Source organism: Ascidia mentula, chromosome 5, assembly GCF_947561715.1.
Source record: "Ascidia mentula chromosome 5, kaAscMent1.1, whole genome shotgun sequence".
Classification (NCBI taxonomy): domain Eukaryota; kingdom Metazoa; phylum Chordata; class Ascidiacea; order Phlebobranchia; family Ascidiidae; genus Ascidia; species Ascidia mentula.
In genome coordinates, this window is record NC_138570.1 from 13,303,006 (window position 1) to 13,324,197 (window position 21,192).

Here is a 21,192-nt window from a genome sequence, read left to right on the forward strand (position 1 = left end):
AACGACTACTAAAAGGTCCTGTTGTGGCTAAAAGATAAAGCCGTTAAGTCGAATTTACCGGTGAAGATGACATGAGATGTGTCGGCAACAGCCAGCACTTGGAAGTCAAGGTTTTACCACAACGAGTCAGTGGGCTTGCTTCCAGGGTCGCACAAACTCATCTAAGCAACAGTATTTCCAACCATATTGCGTCTTTCGCCAAAGGAATTAAGCCTACAGGCTAGTGCTTCTATTGTCTATCGCAGAGGACCAACAATGTTTAACAAACTTTGTGCCACTGCAAGCAGCTTGCCTACCACATCCAACATCTGCATGGAGACTGGCTAATCGGCCCCTTGTGGCCATTGTGCTCTGTGTGGGCACTATGGCAACCATGAGTTCATGGTTTCTATGATCACTTTTCTGTATACACCCAGCGGCACACTAACGTTGCGTCAGCGACTAACACGTCGCGACTACATGACCTATGTGGAGCCCTGTATGTAGGGCAGACGAAAAATATTTACATATGTGTTGAAATTTTAAATTCACCTTTTTATGCATCTTTATGATAATGAAAACGTCATCAAATCTCTACTTGGAAACAATCAAGCAAATCGGAAATAAGCAATCTGTCAATCAAACGTGTCGAGTTGAGTTGAGGTTTAGACCAACATGACCATAAACGTCCAAAGAGATTATTGTTGATAATTATAGTTCAATCCCGAAATGTGTTGAATACGTGTATAAAAAATAATGTAATTAGCTAAGTCGACGTATTTGCCTATTTGTTCATACTATATTAGTGAAAGTTTGCATTTTCACGAAAATCAAGTTTTGAGTTGTAAATTCGTACACAGTATTTTAGCTAAACATAAAGTGACAAATTTTGTTGAATCAAAGTAGAGAAAGAATTGCATTCCTGACTTCTACAAGTTCGTCATGTTCAAACTGGGTCATCTTGCCACCATTATACTGACGATTGCTCCTTGGGCACCCCCTTAAATTGTTTGTACGTTTTTTGAAACGAAAATAGTTACATAAGAATGTGTGCTGTGAATAGACAAACTTTGTGCTAGAATTGCAAAATATGCGTTTGAAGGACTATAGATTTATCAAGTTAATGTGTATTTTGTGTCTTTTATAGCGATGTTTGTTTGCAAGTCAATGTGAATTGTTAATGTAACGAAGTTTATTTCCTCCATGTTATTGTTATTGTTTGTTTTAACCTTTCTTCCTGGCACCTTGTAATTTCACTGTTTTCTTTTGTTGGTACCACTTTATTTATTATATTGTTTTCCCCACGCATATTGCTTTTAAGTCTCGCACTTCACTAATTTCACCACACTATTTTATTACCTTCGTCTCCCCTCCCTTTCATATTATTTCACGCTCCGCTTATTTTTGTATGCCGTGGATGTGCCGCGTGTCGGGAAGGCGCATCGTGATTGGTTGGTGGTTTTTGCGTTATGAACAATTTCTCTAAAACCGACGAGTTTTCTTCTGGGCGTCGCGTTGTTGACATCTCTGGTACAGTGTTGTGTGTGAGTTATCGGGATCTTGACCAGTGGCGTTTTATGGTGTTTTTAATTGCTTTTAGTTTAACACGACGTCCAATAAGTTAAATCAGCCTGGGTAACTTTGGCTTTGTGGTGAGCCGTTATTGCACGGTTCTGGGCAAGTACCGAATTAGGTAGAAGGGTTAATTGGGGGTTAACATCGCCTCCCAAAAACATCTAACCGCCCAATTGCAAAGCTGCCGAAATAATTCCGTAACATTAATAATAAATAATACGAGATTTTGTCGTTTAGCAATCATTGGTTGGAGGATATTCGGCCCAAGTGACAACCCCATGGTCATCTTCACACAGGATTACTCAAATTCTTACAATATTCCAGCCATATATATTTGCAACTGCCAAAGGTGACCAACAACACTGTGATACGTTTCGAGTCGACATTAAAGCGGGGATTTAGTGGCACGTTGGTCAAATTTTGAGTTGAATTAATCATGAATAATAACAAGTTAAGTAACCTTGAATATGTTTCATTTGTTTATAGTTGGAGACTACGAGTGATATCCTTATTCCCACCACAAATGAACAATTTGTGATGGCAGACAACAGTGTAAATACATACAAGTCCAGCAATACACAACCATATGTACGGGGTTACGGACTCGATTCATTGTTTTTGCATTGCGCTTCTCGTCTTTTCCACTTGATGTTGTATTGTAGAAAGTTGCAAAATTTGTACTAAATTTCCAATATTCTGGTAAATCGGTAAACCACCTTTCCAACAGGTTACCAATAATATTTCATCCTATCTTGTATAGAAAGATTTCAGCATTGAAGTGAATACATTAAATAACTTGCAGTTATAACAAGAATATCGAAGTTAGTAATTTCAACAGATCTACTATATGTCAGTATACAGAGAAAAGACCAATATTTCTAAAAGAAGTCATACCATACAACCTAAACTTCGTATATGGTTGGAATAGAAAAGGCAAAATGTCCCAAAAACACAAAAACAGTAACTAAGTATTCTAATTTCGCAACCCAATGCCTTCATTGAGCAGATTTCCTCCTTAAAACTTGAAGTTCCCACCCCTTGAAGCTACGCATTTGAAAAAGTCATTGCGCACATGAATAACATTTTTATAACGTTGTTACAATAAAAAACATTACAAACTTTGAAACGAACTATAAAAAATTTTTACGTTTTGACGGATAATTAGTCAATAAATAAAACATGTTGTGTAGCTTACATCACTACGAACATCCAAAAAGACTTAATACAGCATTTCAAATCGCATCGTGGGGCATTGCTCACTGCACTGTTTACTGAATGTCAAGTGTCGAGGTCAAAGATTAGTTCAATATTCGGTCCGGTAGTGTACCTGGTTTCGAAAGTCAAAATTTATGCAATCACATGAAATTTAGTCATGGGATGCCACATATGTTACTACATGATATGTATTGTGGGCGATAAACACGTACAGTTGGGTATCCATAACTAAACACTAAAAATACAAAACAAAGTTTACAATTAACAGTAACAGACCTGTATTTTTCAGCCCCATCTTTATGTAATTTGACTTTTTATTAATGTTTAGCATCGGAATTAGGCCTATGTCAAAATATTCTATAAAAATGGTTTTCCTTTCCACGTCTTTTGTTTCACTGTTGTTCAGTTGAAATAAAATTTTGTTTAAAATATTTTGACGGTGATTAATCGATATTCTCTATTCTTGTCGCAAAAGTGATGGTCATTAGTAAAGGAGATAAGTGCAACCATCAGTCATATAAGCAAGAGTTGACGCCAGCTCATTCGGCAGAACAGGTTTGTTTACAGTCACCGGACTACAGCATATGATTGCTAAGCAGGCAAAGTTTTGTAGCATGTATGTGATAACTATAAGGTATTCGTATACATTAAGATGTATCGGATTTTAGAAAAATACGGACTGAATTATTAGGAATGTATTCAGCATTGCTTTTTTTTCTTCATTTGCACAACTTCTTCCGTAGAAGCGACCATAAGTAAGTGAGTAAAAATAAGGGAGCACTGTGGTAAATTTATAGATAGATGTGTTACATTGTATGATAAAGCAGCAGAAGTAGGTCGTTATTGAACTATTCCACTGATTCAAACAAATATTCCCTAAATATTTTTGGGAAGTGTTTTTAAAATATTTGCTGCCGATCCTAATGCATCGGCTTGTTTAAATTTGTAAAAAACGAAATGGCGTGAAGTAAATTATGTCAAATTCATATATACTGTACAAAACATTTAAATACATATTGAGCATTGATTGCTTCGGACAAACCAATCCTATGTTTTCAGCATTTCACGGACATTTGATTCAAGGATCCAGTGGCAGCAATTACATTATCGTTTTGAATCATGTTTGGAGCACTTGCTACAAACTGCCAGCAAACGTGGTGGCTACCGCAAGGGGTTCATCGGACGAAGTTGACATCTTCCGAGTCGATGTCATCGCCAATGGTGCCTGGGGTTTTCGGTTGCGACTTGTGAGAACAGACTCCAATGGTGGCTGGGGACAAAGTCGTGTCGATATTAACTGGGCAGCCACCTTCAGTGAGTATTTTATCAATGTTTACAACGTAAAGTCCAGCTCCATACAAAGCAGAAAAACGCAATGCAACACAAAATATGAATGTTAATTTAGGCGGAGACTACCAAGGCGACCCATGCTCGCCCGGGGGTTCGTGCACAAACTCGTTAGGTGCTCAGAGGTGCAACTGTAAAACTGGATACGAAGGACCAACGTGCACAAGTGAGTCAGAAAAAGTAATCAAATGTTTATTTTGCACCTCTCTGCACTGCAGCTATAGACCAGTCACGTGTGACGAGATTATTGCTCTGTAGATATTTGCAGGCGGGTTGTTGTCACGTAATGATGAGACTAATTGTTGTGAATTTGGTTCTCACCTGCTGCACTCGCCTGCCCCATACTGGGAGCAGCCAATGCACTCAGTCAACATTTAGTTTTGATGATGAACATAGTACATTGTTTAAAACGTCTACCTCCATGCTTACCAGCAGACATTCAGTTTTCATCTTTACAATGATAGGTTTTAAGTATTATGAAAACTGTAGTTAATTTTGTAACCAAACAACTTTTCTTCTCTTAGATTTATAACCTACAGATGTATTTTATATACTTAGATATAAATGAATGTGCATCAAATCCTTGTCAAAATGGTGGTGAATGTGTTGACAACATTAACAGTTACACATGTGTTTGTCCACCAGGATATGACGGAGTGAACTGTCAAACAAGTAGGAAAAGCAAGCGTCATTTTTTAACAAATTAATATAACATTATCATTACGTTTTTTGTCCTTGTAGACATCAATGAATGCTTCTCAAATCCTTGTCAAAACGGTGGTGAATGTGTTGACAACATTAACAGTTACACATGTGTTTGTCCACCAGGATACGACGGAGTGAACTGTCATACAAGTAGGAAAAGCAAGCGTCATTTTTCAACAAATTAACGTTATCATTACGTTTTTTGTCCTTGTAGACATCAATGAATGCTTCTCAAATCCTTGTCAAAATGGAGCAAATTGTTTGGATGAGGTCAACCGCTATACTTGTATCTGTAAGGCAGGTTATAAGGGACAACATTGTGAAACAGGTTCATCATTACCTTGGGTTTATGTTTGGTGCAGTAATAAGTTTACATAAAGCACGATTTCCAGAAATAAACGAATGTGCATCCAATCCATGTCAAAACGAAGGAACCTGCGTTGATCAAATAAACATGTACAGTTGCGTGTGCGCCGCAGGATTTACTGGAGAAAATTGCGAAATTGGTCAGTGTTACGCTAAAAGCTAAACTTTAAGTAGGGGCAGTTTATAACGTTTACTTTGTATGCATGGTGGTGCATCAGATATTGATGAATGTGCATCTGATCCTTGTCAAAACGACGGAAACTGCACTGATTACGTTAACGAGTTCGAATGCATTTGTGAACCTGGTTACAATGGAACTCTTTGCGACATAGGTAATTTCGAAAATATGTTCATCAGTCATTAGTCCGTTTTTAAACGTCATGGCAACAATCAAATGTTTCCTAAAATATACCAAATTAAAATGTCGCAATGATAACAATTCAAACGTGATAAATTTCATTAACAGTTTATCTTCGTACTTTACCTCAGAATAACTTTGCTGGTGTCATATTGCAGATATTGACGAATGCGCACCTGGCTACTGTCAGAACGATGCGAACTGCACTGACCTCATTGATGAATATATTTGTACGTGTCATCCAGGATACACGGACTTCAACTGCGAAACCGGTGAGGCAAAAAAGAAAGTCGGTGAATTTAAAATTGCCAAAGAAAATATTCCCCGGTAGAAATAACTGCGCAAGGGACAGGGCTGATGATCGAAACTTTTTAAAAATAAATTTTATTGTTTTTTGAGATATCAACGAATGTGAATCACAACCCTGTCTAAATGGCGGAACGTGTGTTGATCTCGTGAACGAATACGAATGTTTGTGCGTACCTGGATATATTGGAGAGAACTGCAGCATTGGTGAGTTTTTATCAATTTTCAGTAAACCTGCATCCAGCATTTAACCTTTTTTTTTTCACCACCAACACAAAATTAGCGTTTGCAATACATAAGCTTGTAATCAATTACTTATATATGAATAATTTTTTGCAGTGACTCCCGTGTGGTTAATTATTAACAAATTCTTCTCCAATGTTCGTATGCTTCTGACATTAAAAATGAATCAAACGCAATGACTGGATTAAAGACTTTGCCGTACACAACATTTTTTAGATGTTAATGAATGCCAACCACAACCTTGTCGAAATAGAGGATATTGTGTGGATAAGATTAATGACTACGAGTGTTTGTGTCATCTGGGATATACGGATAAAAACTGCAGCACAGGTACGACGATAGAAACATAATTACAATCATTAAAATCACGAAAACAAAATTAAAATTTATGCAAATTAGATATATAACCACCAACAAAACTAGAAAGTAAATTTTGAGTTGGTCAAACATTTAAATTTTTTCACGAACATTTACAGCAGGAATTTATTGTTTGAAACAAAATATTTCAGACTGAAGTCTGCTGTAGATTATTGCAAACAAGTTAATGGAAAAGTCGATTTTTGTAGCAAATTAGAAGTTTGTCATTCGTTTTGTTGTAATATAACTTATAACTTACTCTTAATTTTAATCCGATTAATCCGTGTTATCGGATTTCAACAAATAAAAACGCTGTTTGCGTCGTAAATTTTTCAATGAAGATATTGATGAATGCTCACCGGGACCATGTGAAAACGGAGCAATTTGCATGGATCTCATTTACGATTACAACTGTGAATGCAAACCTGGTTATCGTGATAAAAACTGCAACACAAGTACGACCAACTTTTATTTAATGTAATAGACCCTGTGTTGTTTATGTACTGTGATTGCAGATATAAATGATTGTCTACCTGAACCATGTGTGAATGGAGGTACTTGTGTTGATCAAGTTAACGACTACAACTGCTTGTGCAAATCAGGGTTTACCGGAAAGAATTGCAGTGCTGGTAACGAAGCATTTTTAAAAATATTTACGCCAGAAGAACTTAGTCACTACAAAGTGGAAGTCTTTGCTTGGCCGTTTGGTCAGCAAAGTCGTCTGATAGTCACACCAGCTGCACTGATGAGACCTTCTAGGTCGAAACACTGGCCATCTGTCTGCAGCTTACGCAATTCATATTATTGGCTCCACTTTGCTTATAGTGTATAAGATTGTCAACAAAACAATACACTATGAAAACATAAACTTTACATGATTTTTTAAAGTAAAGTTCTTCGGTAAATTAAGTTTCGGCTTTTTATACAAAAATTGCCATGCTTTCTTCAAAATCACATCGAAGAAAATTTCTTTCACCAGGATCAATTCTGTAATATTTTACCTTTTATATCACATGAAACTTGTGATTCTAGAAATGTGTTCCCGAAGCCCATGTAAAAATGATGCAACCTGTGTAGATGAGAACGATGGTCACAAATGTTTTTGCGCTTCTGGTTACAGTGGTATTATTTGCGAAACCGGTAAGCAGAAGACTTGTAACAGAAATATATTTGCACGACAACAAACATAGTAATTCGAACGACCACATGACCTGATGTTTTGTGAATTAGGAATCGTTAAATGAGCAAACAGTATAGACATGATGCCAGGCGACAGATATTAAACATGATATGTGTTATTATTAACTTCGATCGCTACTAACAAACTATATAGCTAATCCTAAGTGTTTTGTTAAGACGCTTAAATTAAGATTGAATGTCATAACTTTGTCTTGTTTGCAGACATAGATGAATGTGCCAACAAACCATGTCGAAACAACGCAACTTGCAATGACTTTGTCAACAGTTACAACTGCTCTTGCTCACTTGGTTTTAAAGGGGAGAACTGTTCAGAAGGTGCCAACATTTAGTATTTAATAATTCCCGTTTTTACTTTGACCTTGAGGTGTTTTTGGAGGGGTGGTTCTTGACTCGTTGTGTTAGTCCATTGTTTAGCAAGTCACTACTAAAACAACGCTTCATACAACACTATAATTTTCCAATCAAAACCAGTTTTTCAATTTTTTATTTGCGTATTTCAGTTTTGGATGAGATACGTTTAAAACACACTGAACTTGACGAGTTACGCAATAACCAAACAACCAAAATAATATAAGTTTACATTCGCAATCAATTTGTAGAGAGGGCAGTGATACAACTATCATATATTCATACATATTAATGTTTGTTTACATAGTTACTCGGGTTTGTGGCTCCCGTGTGTGCAGCGAGTTTGCAAATTGTTTTTTAACCAACAATATTTATTCCTGCGAATGTGAAAGTGGTTATGAAGGAGACGGCATTTCCTGCAGAGGTGAGTATTTATTCTGGGATATCAAGGTTGGCTGTTATATTTTTGTTCCTCTTCATTGCCACGTTGTATTTTTGCCACAGCTTTCTGCAAAAAGTCGAAGATTTTTATCGAAGCTTTGAATCGATCACTCACTTTTAATAGAACAAGCGTAGGGGAAACAACAGCTTCTATTGAACTTTGTCCCGATGGCAAGTACACAAAAGTTCTTAAAATCTAAAAAAAATTTTATCAACGAGATTGTAGAATGTCTTAAACCTAATTAACATCAACAAAAAATGTTCAGGTCGATCTGTTATTTTGGCTGATTGCGTCTACATCACTCCACGTGCGTCATCACTTCAAGTCACCAACGTATTTAGCTGCAATCGATCCGTAGCCTCATTAACAGAAATAGTAAAATATAATTGTTTCTAAATTAAAGCGTTCTTTATAAAACGTTTTGATTGCCACATCACATAAATCATTTACAAAAGCATCTTTGCTATATATATATCATTATAGTACTCATGATGTGTTGGCACGATATTGAAAAAGATAGATTTGATGAAAGTATTAAGAGTTTATTTTCTCTTTTGTCCCCATAGATCAATGAGCAAACAAGTGCTGCAGAAATATCATCTACAATTGCGTTTTTCAATCTTGCCACAAAACAGATGACGGGTATAGCAGAGAAAGAAGCAACACAAATCTTGATGGGGTTGGAAACAATACTGTCTGTTATACTGAAAAAACAGACGGAGGTACTTTTTTACACTATAGACCGGTTTTTACGGTAGTTAGTAACAGAATACAAACATTTACAACTGTGACGAACCAGTCCACGTCAAAAAAAACAAAAATTTTTTGCTGAGAAAAGTTGATGTACATTTCATTAAACTTCTCTTTGCAGGTTTCGGCCAACACGATTTTCGACACTATGCAAATAGTTGAGCAGCTCACAAACGCAGATATTTATAATAAAAGATCCAACTTGTAAGACATGGATGTTTATAAAATTAAACGCTGCTTTAACACAGAAATTATTTAAAACGTAGGCGCAGCAAACCGAGGATGTTGGAAGTTTTGTTAGAAATGAGCGAACAAGTTGCGGTGCCTGGAAATGAAACAACCTTCACCCTAACAACGGGCGAAATCACGTTGCAGGTAAAATCTATCCAAATATGTATAACTTCCAGCAGCGGTTATTGGTAGACAGTATTTGTTGTTAACTTCTGCTGCATGGTAAACAAAATATTTCTTTACCGCCATTCTTGTTTGTTTGCAGGTTGTAAAGCAGCGGATGTTACGAAACGAAAGTTCCAGAATAAACTTTAATGATGTCACGTTTTCCCCCTCCCGTTATGTGCACGATGCGTTTGACGAACCTGTTGAAATAACGTTACCAGCTGACGTTATAAATGACGCTGCTGCTTCCATCGCAGATGGCTCATACCCCAAAATATCGTTCATGCTGTTCAACAACGATGCTTTATTTTCATCTACTAATCGCGTGAACCAGGTAAGCTTTTAACTTACACATGCTGTCAACTTTGTTCACAGAACAATATCTGCACGAACCACCCAATACCATATAAACCAAGGTGTATATACATTTCTATATTTCAAAAAGATTTTCAATTATTTCAAAACGTTCTGCTTGGGTTGAAGTTTGTTTTCACCAGGACACAAAAGACATAACAAAAATTGACTCGCAGATAATTTCAGCACGGATAAAAGGTTATGCTCTTGAATCGACAAGAAAAAATATAGATGTGATATTCCATCAAGAAAAGAGTCACCAGGGCTCCATTCCTTTTACGAATGGAACTATTATGGTAAAGCAATAATAAACATTTTAAATCCACACAAAATCTTGTCTAAAAAAATTGACTAGTGCCATGCTATTAGATTCATTGCTTTAAAATGTGAACAAACTTATGGTGAAAACAAAACGCATAGAAAGACTTTCCTACGTTGTTTTAGGAAATAGTGACACGAACGCAGTGCAGTGTGTGGGACTCCAACCAACTTCGTTGGGTTCCCAACGGATGCGAACTTGTTACCGGAAGTTCACCTCCTAGATGCAAATGTTACAAGTTGGCAAACTTCGCTATGTTGGTGGTAGGAGCATTTTGTGCATATTTTAAAATAATTTTTTTGGTATACGAGCTTTTTCTGCCATAAAATCTGCATTTTAACAGCCCGAATTCTGATGTCAAATCATTTGATTAATTCAGGGAAATTGTAGAAAACTTCAGGAAAAAGCAACTAAAATGGAAATTAAATGATAGAGTGTGTACAAGTAATATTTTTTGCAGGATACCAAGATTCTTCCATCCACTTTTGTCTTGGGTCTTGCGACGTACGTGGGCCTTAGTTTGTCAGCGATATGTCTGGCCGCAACGATCTGTATATATACGGCTATACCGTAAGTATTCTTTCCTCGGGGGCTTTATTGTACGTTAAGCATCAACATTTGTGCTCAAAAATATAGCCCTTATCGTTTCGTGGATTAAGATGATGTGGGCATGCAGAATAAAATTTGTATTACTTTTGTTGTTCCATGCATGCAGGCCGCAGTGATTAACTAGTGAAACAATAATGTATCACGAAAATGTCATGATAACGCTGCTAAAAATAGTTGAACAAGCCGATAACCACGTGCTGTAAATAATAACTGGTTTTTAATTAATTATAATAAATGCATTAAGAAATGCCGGCCACCATGCACCCAAACAATCAGCTAATGAATGAAACATGTAACTTACTTTAATCTTTTATTTCCAGAAAGCTCAAAAGCAGGAAACCCACGACATTCCTCATCAACATTTGTTCTTGTCTTCTGGTTGTGTGCGTTTTGTTTCTCGTTGGTGGAAACCAATCAACACAGAGGGTTCCGTGTTACATATTCACATGTTTGCTGCATTACTTCCTGCTTGCTGCTTGGTTCTGGATGACTTCCAACTCTTATAACATGTATACGATGTTGGTAAAGGTACAATTCAATGCATTTTATCTTGATATTTTCTGTGTAAATAATATATTTGTCATATAAAAATTGCAGGTTATTGGCGTTTCAGACAACATACCAAAAGTTTCGGCCGTTGTTTCCTATCTTACTTCGTCTGTGATTGTTTTAGTCAATGTTGGTGCTACAGTTATCAGCTATGATATAAAAACGTATAGGAAAGGTTTGTTTACATTTTAAGATAACATTTTCTTACCAAGAAATCGGCAAAAATAACTGTTTAGATGACATTCTCTTCCAATCAACGTACAAATCTCGTCACATCTGCTGGCTTCGTCTCTACTCACTCTACTATGGATTTCTGCTTCCGGTTGGAATTCTTCTTCTCTTCAACGTATATTTCTTTACTGCTACACTGGCAAAGATTACTTGCCTCAAAGCAAATGTGAATATGTCTTTTGTTTTGTCGATAGAAATTATGTGGCATTTAGCACTGATGATGAATGTAATGGTGTTCGAAACGTCTGCTTGATAACTAGCACATTAGCGTCGGCTTTTCTGTTCAAACAAAAAAGATACTGTGACTATCGCACTATTTATTATTCCTTTGCAAACGTCTTCAACCGTGTAATTATATTTTAGATTCAATCTACGGCCGCAAAACGAAGCATAAAAGAAGATTTTGTCAGGGCAGTGGCAATGATTGTTGTCATGGGCCTGACCTGGGTGTTTGGGTTTTTGATGTTGTTGGCGGATAATGTTTGGTATCGGACTGTCATGGCGTGGCTTTTCACCATTTTCAATTCAACACAAGTAGGCAATGGTTGTTTTCTCAGTTCGCTGTAACTTACACTCAAGTGTTGTGTTTTATCTTTAACTTGAAAAAGGATTCCATGATAAACTTATTAAATACAATGAGTTAATGCTGGTTAACTAATGTTAAAACTACAAATTCAATTCAGGGAATTTCAATATTCTTGGTGAACTGTGTGCGCAATAAGGATGTACGTGAAATGTGGTTTTCTTGGGAAAGATGGAAAAGAAAAGCCTCACACGTAGCTCCAAATGTTTCATTAAAACCGAGTTCACAAACTACAGAATTGTAACTATAATGAAACGATCAAATGAAACAATATGTAAATTGGCTGAAATTTCAATTCGATCTGCTTTCTTTGCATGTGAATATCCAACTCTAATCCCATCGATCAGTGTCTGTTGTTTATGTGATGTAAATTTTGATATTTTAGTGCGAAATAAATATACATCACTATCACCCTACGACACCATCGCCTTTTTAACACAACCTTTTTACATTTATGCCGCCTGATGTGTCTACAGCGGAAAAATAAATGGGCTGAAATGTGAGCAACAAATCGCACACTGAGGGGATTATTTACGAAACAAACTGGTCTTTAAGCCAACAAATATTCTTTCTCTGTAAGTTAAATTAAAAACAGCTTCATCATTCTATCCCAACAATTTTTCAAGATACACGACCACTCCCACAATGTCGCTGATTTTCGTTCATTCTCTTTCTGAACCTCATGGAATAAACGTAAATAATATGAATACAAAAAAAAGGTTTATTTATAAACATCTGCTGTATTAAACACAAAACTATGCAAACCAGAAATAAAACATACCTCTTATCTCAACAAACCACAAAAAAAGCAACATAATACAATGTCAAAGGGCATCTATAAATAAATATGTATATAGTTTCACTCAAACAAAACAAACACACGGATTATTTCAACTTAATGATCGAGTGACATGAGAAGAGCTGTTCCTCTCTTCACCCAGTGATCAGATATTGCAGCCCCCGCTTTCAGATCAACTGCCACAATAAATGAAGCCCGTCCTGAAGCGCCGGCACGGTTGGGGAAGTAATAACATGGGGAGCTGTACAAGCCTACAAACAAAGTTTGGGTTTTCAACTAAAAAATGCTAAAATTGTTTAGGTTTTGCAAGAATCAAACGTATTTTAATATTAGATGCAATTTCAGTAATTAACAAAACACGCAATAACGTGAAAAGGCGTTTAAAATACCTTTTCCTGATTTCTTCTTGCTCTCGCTCGGTTTAAAATGTATGGTGGGCATGGCGCATGTTAACTGCATGGGGGACGCTTCGACCAGACAGGAATTCTTCTTGTCCCATCCAGCTCCCTCCAGGAAAAGTCCCTTCACCCACACCCCGTCTTTAGGGGGAGATGTGATGTGGTTGTCGTCGACTGTCGAAACAACAAACTCCCAAGAAAGCGAGTCAACAGACACCTGAAAATGTAAGAAGATTAAAGTTTTTAACATAAAAAAAAATTTCATGAAAGCACATTTTTATGCCTTGGCAAAAAATGGTTTCATTTTGGCTCTTTTTGACAGTGACACTTTTAAATATTTAGATTATTTTGCTTTATGAATTGCTCAGTGTGCTTTTAAATTGGCTTCTTATGTTCACATCTGTAACGTAGACTTGATTGGGACTAGTACTGAGTATATTTACAATACTGTATAACAGTGGCTTGAGTTGAAACAACTAACTGTCCCACTTACCGCATTTGCACGAGCTGAAGTTTGAAGAACAGCTGTAAGAAAACCAGTCGGGAAAGTGAAACCAGACATCCAGAATATGGTGGGGGGGTGGGCTGTCTCCGCCCATTTGGCTAATTGTTCAACACGTGACACGAGGTCACGTGTCCAAGCACCGAGCGGTTTCAATGAAGGATAAGCCTGCGGCAAAATATACGTCAACCCAACGCAAACAGTGACTTACGTATAAGTTGGGTAAAATACACTAATGTGAAGGCAATATTGGAAAAAGTACAAAACTCTTCAAAATACAAATGGTTTCCAATACAGCGACACATAAAAAACTCTGTAACTCTAAGGTTGTCCTCCATCATAAATTATTCTTTACACAACACAATGGCATTTTGGTTGCGAGTCTATCCATCAAATTCAAACATTGAAGTTAAATTTTCAATGGAGAAAAAATTAAAACGCCAGGCGAATGCAAATATTTGAAATACCTTTTCCCACATAGAAGGAACCCGACCCTCGAATATACACTGAAAGGTTTCCTCCAGGTCAGCAGACATAAGCACCAAACCCTGGATGCCCTTCTCAAGGTCAATCAAGGACGAACGCATGATCACTAACAGATGGTTGTAGCGTTCAATTTCCTGTAGCACACAATAAAAAAACTCAATACTTTATATTTAATTTTCTGGACAAATGTCATTAACAGTGGCGAAAACAATTTAGACTTTGAAATAATAAAACATTTTACCTGTAACAGAACAACGTTAAGTGGGTTTGGATCATCGGAAAGAATTTTCGCCGTTCCTTCGTAGTCGATTGTGTCTGGAATTGTCTTGAGAACGTTTGCAGCCAAATCCAAAACCTAAACATGTGAAATGGTACGTGAACATTCCTGTTTGCAAAGAAGTGCTGAAAGGTTATTAGAGGACTGAAATTTAAAACTAAGCGTTTCAGGTGAAATTTTAAATTATTTTAGTAGAGAAAAAATGGACTAAAGGAAACTTTTTTGCACATTTATTGCATTGGTGTTTTTGCCTTTAGCGCTATCGGTTACGAAGCAGATCCGTTTGGCCATATTATAGTGCGCTCCACAGTGGTTCGTCGTCTCTGTTGTTTGTTACTCAGTACAGGGTACCCAACAGATCGACGTTGACCGGACAGGTACCACAAAGTAGAATTTAGTGTGCCCTTCTAGTGTAAAAGCTAGCACAGTGCCACTCAACAGCTGCACTGATGAGACCTTAGGTCGAAACAGTGCGTGTACACACCCTGTCTGCATCTCGCAAATATTTGTAACTAAATTTCTTAAATTAAGACGTTTTATAAATTACCAAACATTCGGTACCTTTTCCTCCTGACTGACTCCAGTCTTAGTAGCGATCTTTGGTTGAAGTGAGAGAAGAGTTTCAAACAACATTCGAGCTTCGGTGATTTGTGACGCAATATCAGCATTAGGATGTTGACCAAAAGCTTCCGGATTATCAACATTGGGAAGTTGGTTGATGTATTCCTTGTATGTCTGCAGGGTGCCATCACGTGGAATGTAGTAAGTGTCCATTGTAGAAAGTCTGTATTAAGTCAAAGCTATTAGATTAGATTTCCCTCACGGTACTGCGTATTAGTTTTATACAATTGAAAAGTGGCTCAGTCTTTTCTCTTGAGGTTATGACAAGTTTAAACCATAATCCCAAACATAGTATCTCCAAAAATCAATGTAAGATAGCCTGTGTTTCCTCTATGAAATTGACAACTAACTCATACTTGTAGAAAGTGTTTGTGACAGCATCGTTGTTGAACGTAGTGTTGATGTAACTGTGCAAAAGACGGCGGTCGAAATCATCAGTCACGTGACCACCGTAATTGACGCCAGCAATAAGATACTTGAGAGCATCCCATGGTGTGTCGTCATACTCGTCCAAGTAAATTGAAAGCAGATTTTCGGACACCTTTTTTAACATATGAAATATGTAATGGAGAGAAAAAATTAGCACTTTTGCCAAATTCCAACTAAAAAAATCAATTCCTTAATGAAAACTTTCTGCATTCAAAGCTACTGAACGCACAGTTCAATTTGCTTGAATAAACCAGATGCATAATTGGGATATAATAGTGATTTTAATGATATATACAGCTTAACGAAACCGTGAGTGCAGCAGATTTCACACATTTACCATAGTTAAAAGGCTTAATTGGAGTCTTTCAACAGTGAGCGTCAAAAACACGACGAATCTTGGTGGAGAAATCAGAGATAGTTATTTGACTGATATGGGAAACTTACCTCGAAGTCCGAGTCATTGAACCCGTAAATTATGTTCCACCCAAGCATGAGGAACTTCTTCCGCTCTATGAGGAGGGAGTGGAAGAAACAAAGAGCGAAAAGAAGTTTTTTGTACTTGTTAGGTTTCGTGCAGCGAGTAAATTGGTTGTCAGTGATGAGGTGATACAAACGCTTCATGTTTGCTTTCAAGCCCTAAAAAATGACGTAAGTTGGTTGGACATTCTTTGTTTACCCAAAGTGGATTAAATCAATGTGATCTTGATTCGTTTTACAATTACACTGAGCCAAAAGTTCGTCAGCTTGTGCATATTTTAAACAAGACAAACAGCAACACCTTTTCCCTAACATATCAGAAAGAGTACCAGACATGGAAAGAATAGTTTTTGCAATCAATAGCGCAATGTTTTTAACCATTGAACAAACACAAATTGTGGGCACCTGTTTCTAATCACTTACTTTCGGTGGTTCTGTGGTCATCTTAATCCCGACTTGAAGAATGGAAACAGGGAAGTCGGGATGTGGGGAGGAACTCAACCACAAGCGGAAGTCGGTATGAGGTTCTTCCACCTGTACATAAACGCGATAAACAAAATATATGAGTGTTCCGCTGAACAACTCAACTTAACAAACAGTATTTGCAGTCACAATATTGAATAACTAAAAACGTGGTTCTCAACTTTTATACACGGTGACGGACTCATCTCCAACACATAAGATGCACCCGGAAAATGTTAACCGTTTTTTGTGTAATATAATCGTTTTTTATCCCTGCAACAGGTAATGCTCTTAGTTATGGAACAAATTTCATCCAAAGCTTTCAAATAAGCTTGCGAAGCCTCAACAACATTAAAACGCCGCACTGGTGTGTTGCGACCTCTGACATAACATGTTGGTACCTGGAGTTGTTCGACTAATTTATCGAGTTGTGGCATCCAGCTCAGGGAGAGATGACAATTCGCCAAAAACACCCAATTTCCTTCCTTCACTCCTTCCTTGATCATTCTGTATGGGGAGAAATCGTAAAAAGATTAAAGTTTCGTATGAGATGTAGTATGGTGGAGAATAAACTGTATCTAGTTGAACCAAGCTACCCTGGAAGGTTGTATCGTGTACCATATCGCCATATTTCTATAAAACGACAAAACATTGATTGTGGAAATAGCTTAGTGGATGTTTTGTTTCAGAAAAATGCATTTCTCCATAAGGGATCATCAGTTTACAAAAATGTATTTAAATACGTTTTTACGCATGAAACAGTCGCAGAAACTAATGGCTTCTCAAGCGATTTTTTGGTATAAAAACAAAACATGTACTGAGCTGTCTCGACGTTATGTAGAATTACTGCAAGCTTCATGTGTCCTCCAAAGTCCCTCTCGTTGATATTGGTGATTTACAAAATAGTGTGGATTTACAAAATCATATGATAAGCAATACACATCAGTGCAGCACACCAGCTGCACTGATGAGACCTTTTAGGTCGAAACAGTGGCCATCTGTCTGCAGCTTATACACAAATTACAAAATCATGTTTACCTTGTAGCAATGGGTGCCTGTCCTTGACCTAGTGACAGAGCATGGAAGCGATGTGACATCTGACATTGTTCAGCAAGTTGGAGCAAGGAGCTGGTTGGATCCTAACATAACATTGTTCGCTCAGATAATCTATTGGGGTTTTACGATGTGCAAACCACAGTACAAAAAATGCTAATATTTTTGGAATAAAAGTTAATAGACTATTTATAAAGTTCTGATTGGACTTTGTTATTTTGCTGACTATACCCAATATGTAACTTCTTGTGTGAGAAGAAAGCAGAGAATTTTATAGAAAACGGGACCAAAATACAACATAAAGAGGTTTATTTAAACGCAAAAATACTGCAGTGACAAAAAAACATGTTAATTATTTTTGGGCTTTGAATATTTAGACAACTCACCACGCCAGGTGAGAGGACAAATATGAGGGGGGATCTGGTCGTGCTGTCGTCCACAACTTGCTTCATGTCCAACACAGGAGGTTCCACAAACTTTGAACCGAGGTTGTTGACGATGAAGCTGGTGGCGCAGAATGAAACTCGGTCTGATCTGAGTGACCGGACGATCACCATCCGTTGCAACTCATTGCAGGAGTTTTCCCATTCACCTGATGCAAAAATACTTTAACTGATGCTTGATTGTGTTCAGCTTTTAGTCATAAATGTGCCGGGGTTGAACCCAAATGTGTTCTCAGACTATTTACTTTGTAACATTAGACTTACGTAACATGTGTGATTAGGTGATCAAGATATAGATTTAAAACAAGCAAAATAAGTATAAACGAACCGGGAAGCGGGGCTGTCTCTGGCTCGGGGCTGGTAAACCACACGTTCCAGTCACGTGGGTACTGCTCGAATGACGTCATAATGCCGTGAAAGTTGGTGAGTTTGTCGAGTTCGGTTATGTTGTCCCAACACGAGTCGGCGAGCCAGTTGGGACATGGATTGTCCATTTGACCCTCCCGGTCCAAAACCTGGCATCATGTGGGCAGTTTAGCTGGTTTGTTATTTACACATTTCCAATCTTGCCATGAACACATATTTTTGAAACATTTTCATTTTTATGACAAACAATTTAATTAGGGTCTCAATACTCACCACTCCCCCACGCAGGAAGAAGTTGTATTCATCCATGTTGACCTTCGATGCCGATTCGAGAATCTTGGCGCACATCTGGAAGCTGAAGAGCATCTTGTGCTTCTCAAAGAGTCCGCGGCAAGTGTATCTAAGGTTGGCAATAACTGATAAATTTCAATTGATTTTCTACCAAAATTATCCAGAAATAACAAGCAATAATAATACACAACAAATTTTTCCTCTTAAATCATTTTCTATTGAGATTTAAAAAAGCTTGTTAACGTTACGAGATTTGTGAAATAACTTTTACCTGTACACAGCATATGTGTGGAATTCGTTAAGGTTGGTGATCCGATCTTCAAGTTTTGAACTCTTCTGACTTTTATCGATGGATTGATTGAAAAGATCGATGAAGGAATCGAGTGAGAACTGGTACATGGGGTCGATCCTACCCATGTCGTTTAACACAAAGAAGAGGATTGATGCACGTCTGGCACATGGTCTGTATCCCTGGTTTAACACAAACAATTATCGTGAAAATTTGGCCCGAGTTTACTTGGCCAAAAAAAACGTATTATGTAATGGCAAAAAGTTTTTTGGTCACGCAACAATGAAGACTGCTATAAGTGCAAAATGTTAGGAAACTGTTGCAACATGCACATCAATTATTTTTAAACTGCTTAAGGGTGACAAGGTAACCAATCACAAACCTCTCTTGCAGCATCAATCTTGATTTCTGTTTGTTCGGCGACTTGAAGTTGCTCTCCTACCTCTGCGGCTGTGGTTTTGGATGAGTGGAGGGTGTTTACCAACTTCTCGTCATCCAGGAGCGATCCCTGAGCTTCATTGAGGAGTCTGAGGATTTCATCCTCCAACTCCTGTAGTTTGTTCTTCCCGGAGGCGATTTTAATCACCAGTGAATCTTTCTGGAAAAAAAAGTAGCCAAAATTCATCAGCACGTCTATAAATCATATAAACAAAAGTAAATTTAAGAGCTGCAGACAGGGTGTATACACGCACTGTTTCGACATGTAAGGTCTCATCAGTGCAGCTGTTGATGTGGCACTGTGCTAGCTGGTAGACTAGCAGGCACAGAGATTTCCACTTTGTGGTACCTTTCGGTCAATCGTCGATATGTTGGGTACCAAACTAGGTACCAATCAACACAGACAAACCACGAGTGCGTGTATACACTCTGTCTGCAGCTCTTATTGATTATTATGGCTCTTTTGCGCATATAAAAGTAAATTTGTTGTAATATGTAGAAATAATATTTCGGTTTATGTTGGTATGTCTGGAAAAAATTAAGCAACAGTTTGGCTCCGCCTCGTTTGTCACACAGGGTGCTGTAGCATCTTTTATCGCAGACCCGTCAAATACATAACAAAAGAAAACTACATACGAAGTTTTAAACATCCTAACACGAAATGAAACAAACTTTTCATTTTCGCATGTCAAAACTACTAATCTGCACGTAAATTGGTTGCCAAACTAGTGACGATGTTTTGTTGTTTAAATTTAACTTTAGTTCCAAAACTAAGAACCGAAATAAGTGATTTATACCTTCTGTATTTTATTTGATTTACACAAATCGTTTCATCAAACAGAAAAAGGTCGCAGAGAAAAAGGAAACACGAAGCATGTCTGACCTGTTCCTCAAGCTCTGGTCTTTCCTTTCTCACCACTGTACCCAGCAGTTGAGCTTCCAAACCTTGTTCTTTTACAGCGAAGTTAACGATGCTTGTCTTGGTCGATATCTCAGGTGGGTAGTGAGGATTCGAGAGTTTGGTCGTGATGTAAAACTTGAACTCGGGGTTGAATTCAACTTCCTTGTCACCGAGCTTGATCATCATGCGGCCACCTTTTATTAAAAAAAGTAAGGTCAGTTAAAAGAAACTTCTAAGGTTGTGCTTTTTTGCATAGTCTAGATATTGATTGCAAAACCTGTTTGGAAAAAGTCACTACTTAAAGTATAAATGGAGTTGGCCTAAGAAGGAAAATAATACATGAATGTCAGGTTATACAGATATAATGCCTCACGGAAAGACATAATCCTAAAACCCGACGTAAAATCTTGTGTCTGTGAAGAAACTTACCAACTTTAGTGATTGCCTTGTTGAGAATGGGAGCAAGCGAGGGATCGAGTTCCTCCTGGACGTTCTGGAGGAGTACAGGAGAACCAAACTGGACGCTGTTCTCCAGAGTCCTGAGGTAATCATGCTGCTGCAGATCAATTATCTTCAATCCTCTTGATGTTTCCATATTTTTGATCCACTTAATGGCTTGACCCTGAGGATCTACCATCAGTGGCCATCTGTTGGGATGAAAAAATTTAGTCAACCCATACATAACCTCAAGCAGTTTTTACGAAGTTGTTTTATTCCATGGCCAGAAA

The 21,192-nt window shown here is 37.6% G+C and overlaps 2 protein-coding genes across 2 annotated transcripts in view; one reads left to right on the top strand and one right to left on the bottom strand.

The window, feature by feature from the left end:
- The first annotated feature begins 3,818 nt into the window (after positions 1-3,818).
- LOC145902951 (uncharacterized) lies at positions 3,819-12,565 on the top strand. Its single transcript, XM_082991043.1, has 29 exons — positions 3,819-4,083; positions 4,175-4,282; positions 4,675-4,788; positions 4,858-4,971; positions 5,036-5,149; positions 5,214-5,327; positions 5,406-5,519; positions 5,704-5,817; positions 5,945-6,058; positions 6,311-6,424; positions 6,793-6,906; positions 6,967-7,080; positions 7,484-7,591; positions 7,853-7,966; positions 8,307-8,423; positions 8,504-8,611; positions 8,707-8,816; positions 9,008-9,163; positions 9,313-9,395; positions 9,458-9,566; positions 9,688-9,921; positions 10,118-10,237; positions 10,386-10,523; positions 10,721-10,830; positions 11,190-11,397; positions 11,467-11,593; positions 11,655-11,815; positions 12,013-12,183; positions 12,333-12,565. Exons 1-29 carry the CDS (start codon positions 3,819-3,821, stop codon positions 12,474-12,476), a joined length of 3,831 nt encoding a protein of 1,276 aa, XP_082847169.1. The 3' UTR covers positions 12,477-12,565.
- A 370-nt stretch (positions 12,566-12,935) lies between these two features.
- The window catches only part of LOC145903381 (dynein axonemal heavy chain 2-like), a 46,652-nt gene continuing 38,395 nt past the window's right edge, over positions 12,936-21,192 (bottom strand). Inside the window, exons 68-85 of the mRNA XM_082991464.1 lie at positions 20,894-21,111; positions 20,447-20,658; positions 19,508-19,723; positions 19,108-19,307; positions 18,819-18,945; positions 18,508-18,694; positions 18,123-18,328; positions 17,722-17,822; positions 17,085-17,190; positions 16,645-16,755; positions 16,189-16,380; positions 15,672-15,856; positions 15,256-15,478; positions 14,659-14,772; positions 14,399-14,551; positions 13,923-14,099; positions 13,421-13,646; positions 12,936-13,282 (exon numbers count right to left, since the gene is read on the bottom strand). Coding sequence (XP_082847590.1) covers positions 13,128-13,282; positions 13,421-13,646; positions 13,923-14,099; positions 14,399-14,551; positions 14,659-14,772; positions 15,256-15,478; positions 15,672-15,856; positions 16,189-16,380; positions 16,645-16,755; positions 17,085-17,190; positions 17,722-17,822; positions 18,123-18,328; positions 18,508-18,694; positions 18,819-18,945; positions 19,108-19,307; positions 19,508-19,723; positions 20,447-20,658; positions 20,894-21,111 — 3,109 coding nt within the window. The 3' untranslated portion in view covers positions 12,936-13,127. The remainder of the gene's footprint in view (positions 13,283-13,420; positions 13,647-13,922; positions 14,100-14,398; positions 14,552-14,658; positions 14,773-15,255; positions 15,479-15,671; positions 15,857-16,188; positions 16,381-16,644; positions 16,756-17,084; positions 17,191-17,721; positions 17,823-18,122; positions 18,329-18,507; positions 18,695-18,818; positions 18,946-19,107; positions 19,308-19,507; positions 19,724-20,446; positions 20,659-20,893; positions 21,112-21,192) is intronic.

Coding starts and splice junctions, on each gene's coding strand:
- LOC145902951 (XM_082991043.1), top strand. CDS start 3,819: ATGTTTTCAGCATTTCACGGACATTTGATTCAAGGATCCAGTGGCAGC. Junction 6,907..6,966: donor TGATAAAAACTGCAACACAA/GTACGACCAACT, acceptor CTGTGATTGCAG/ATATAAATGATTGTCTACCT. Junction 9,567..9,687: donor CGGGCGAAATCACGTTGCAG/GTAAAATCTATC, acceptor GTTTGTTTGCAG/GTTGTAAAGCAGCGGATGTT.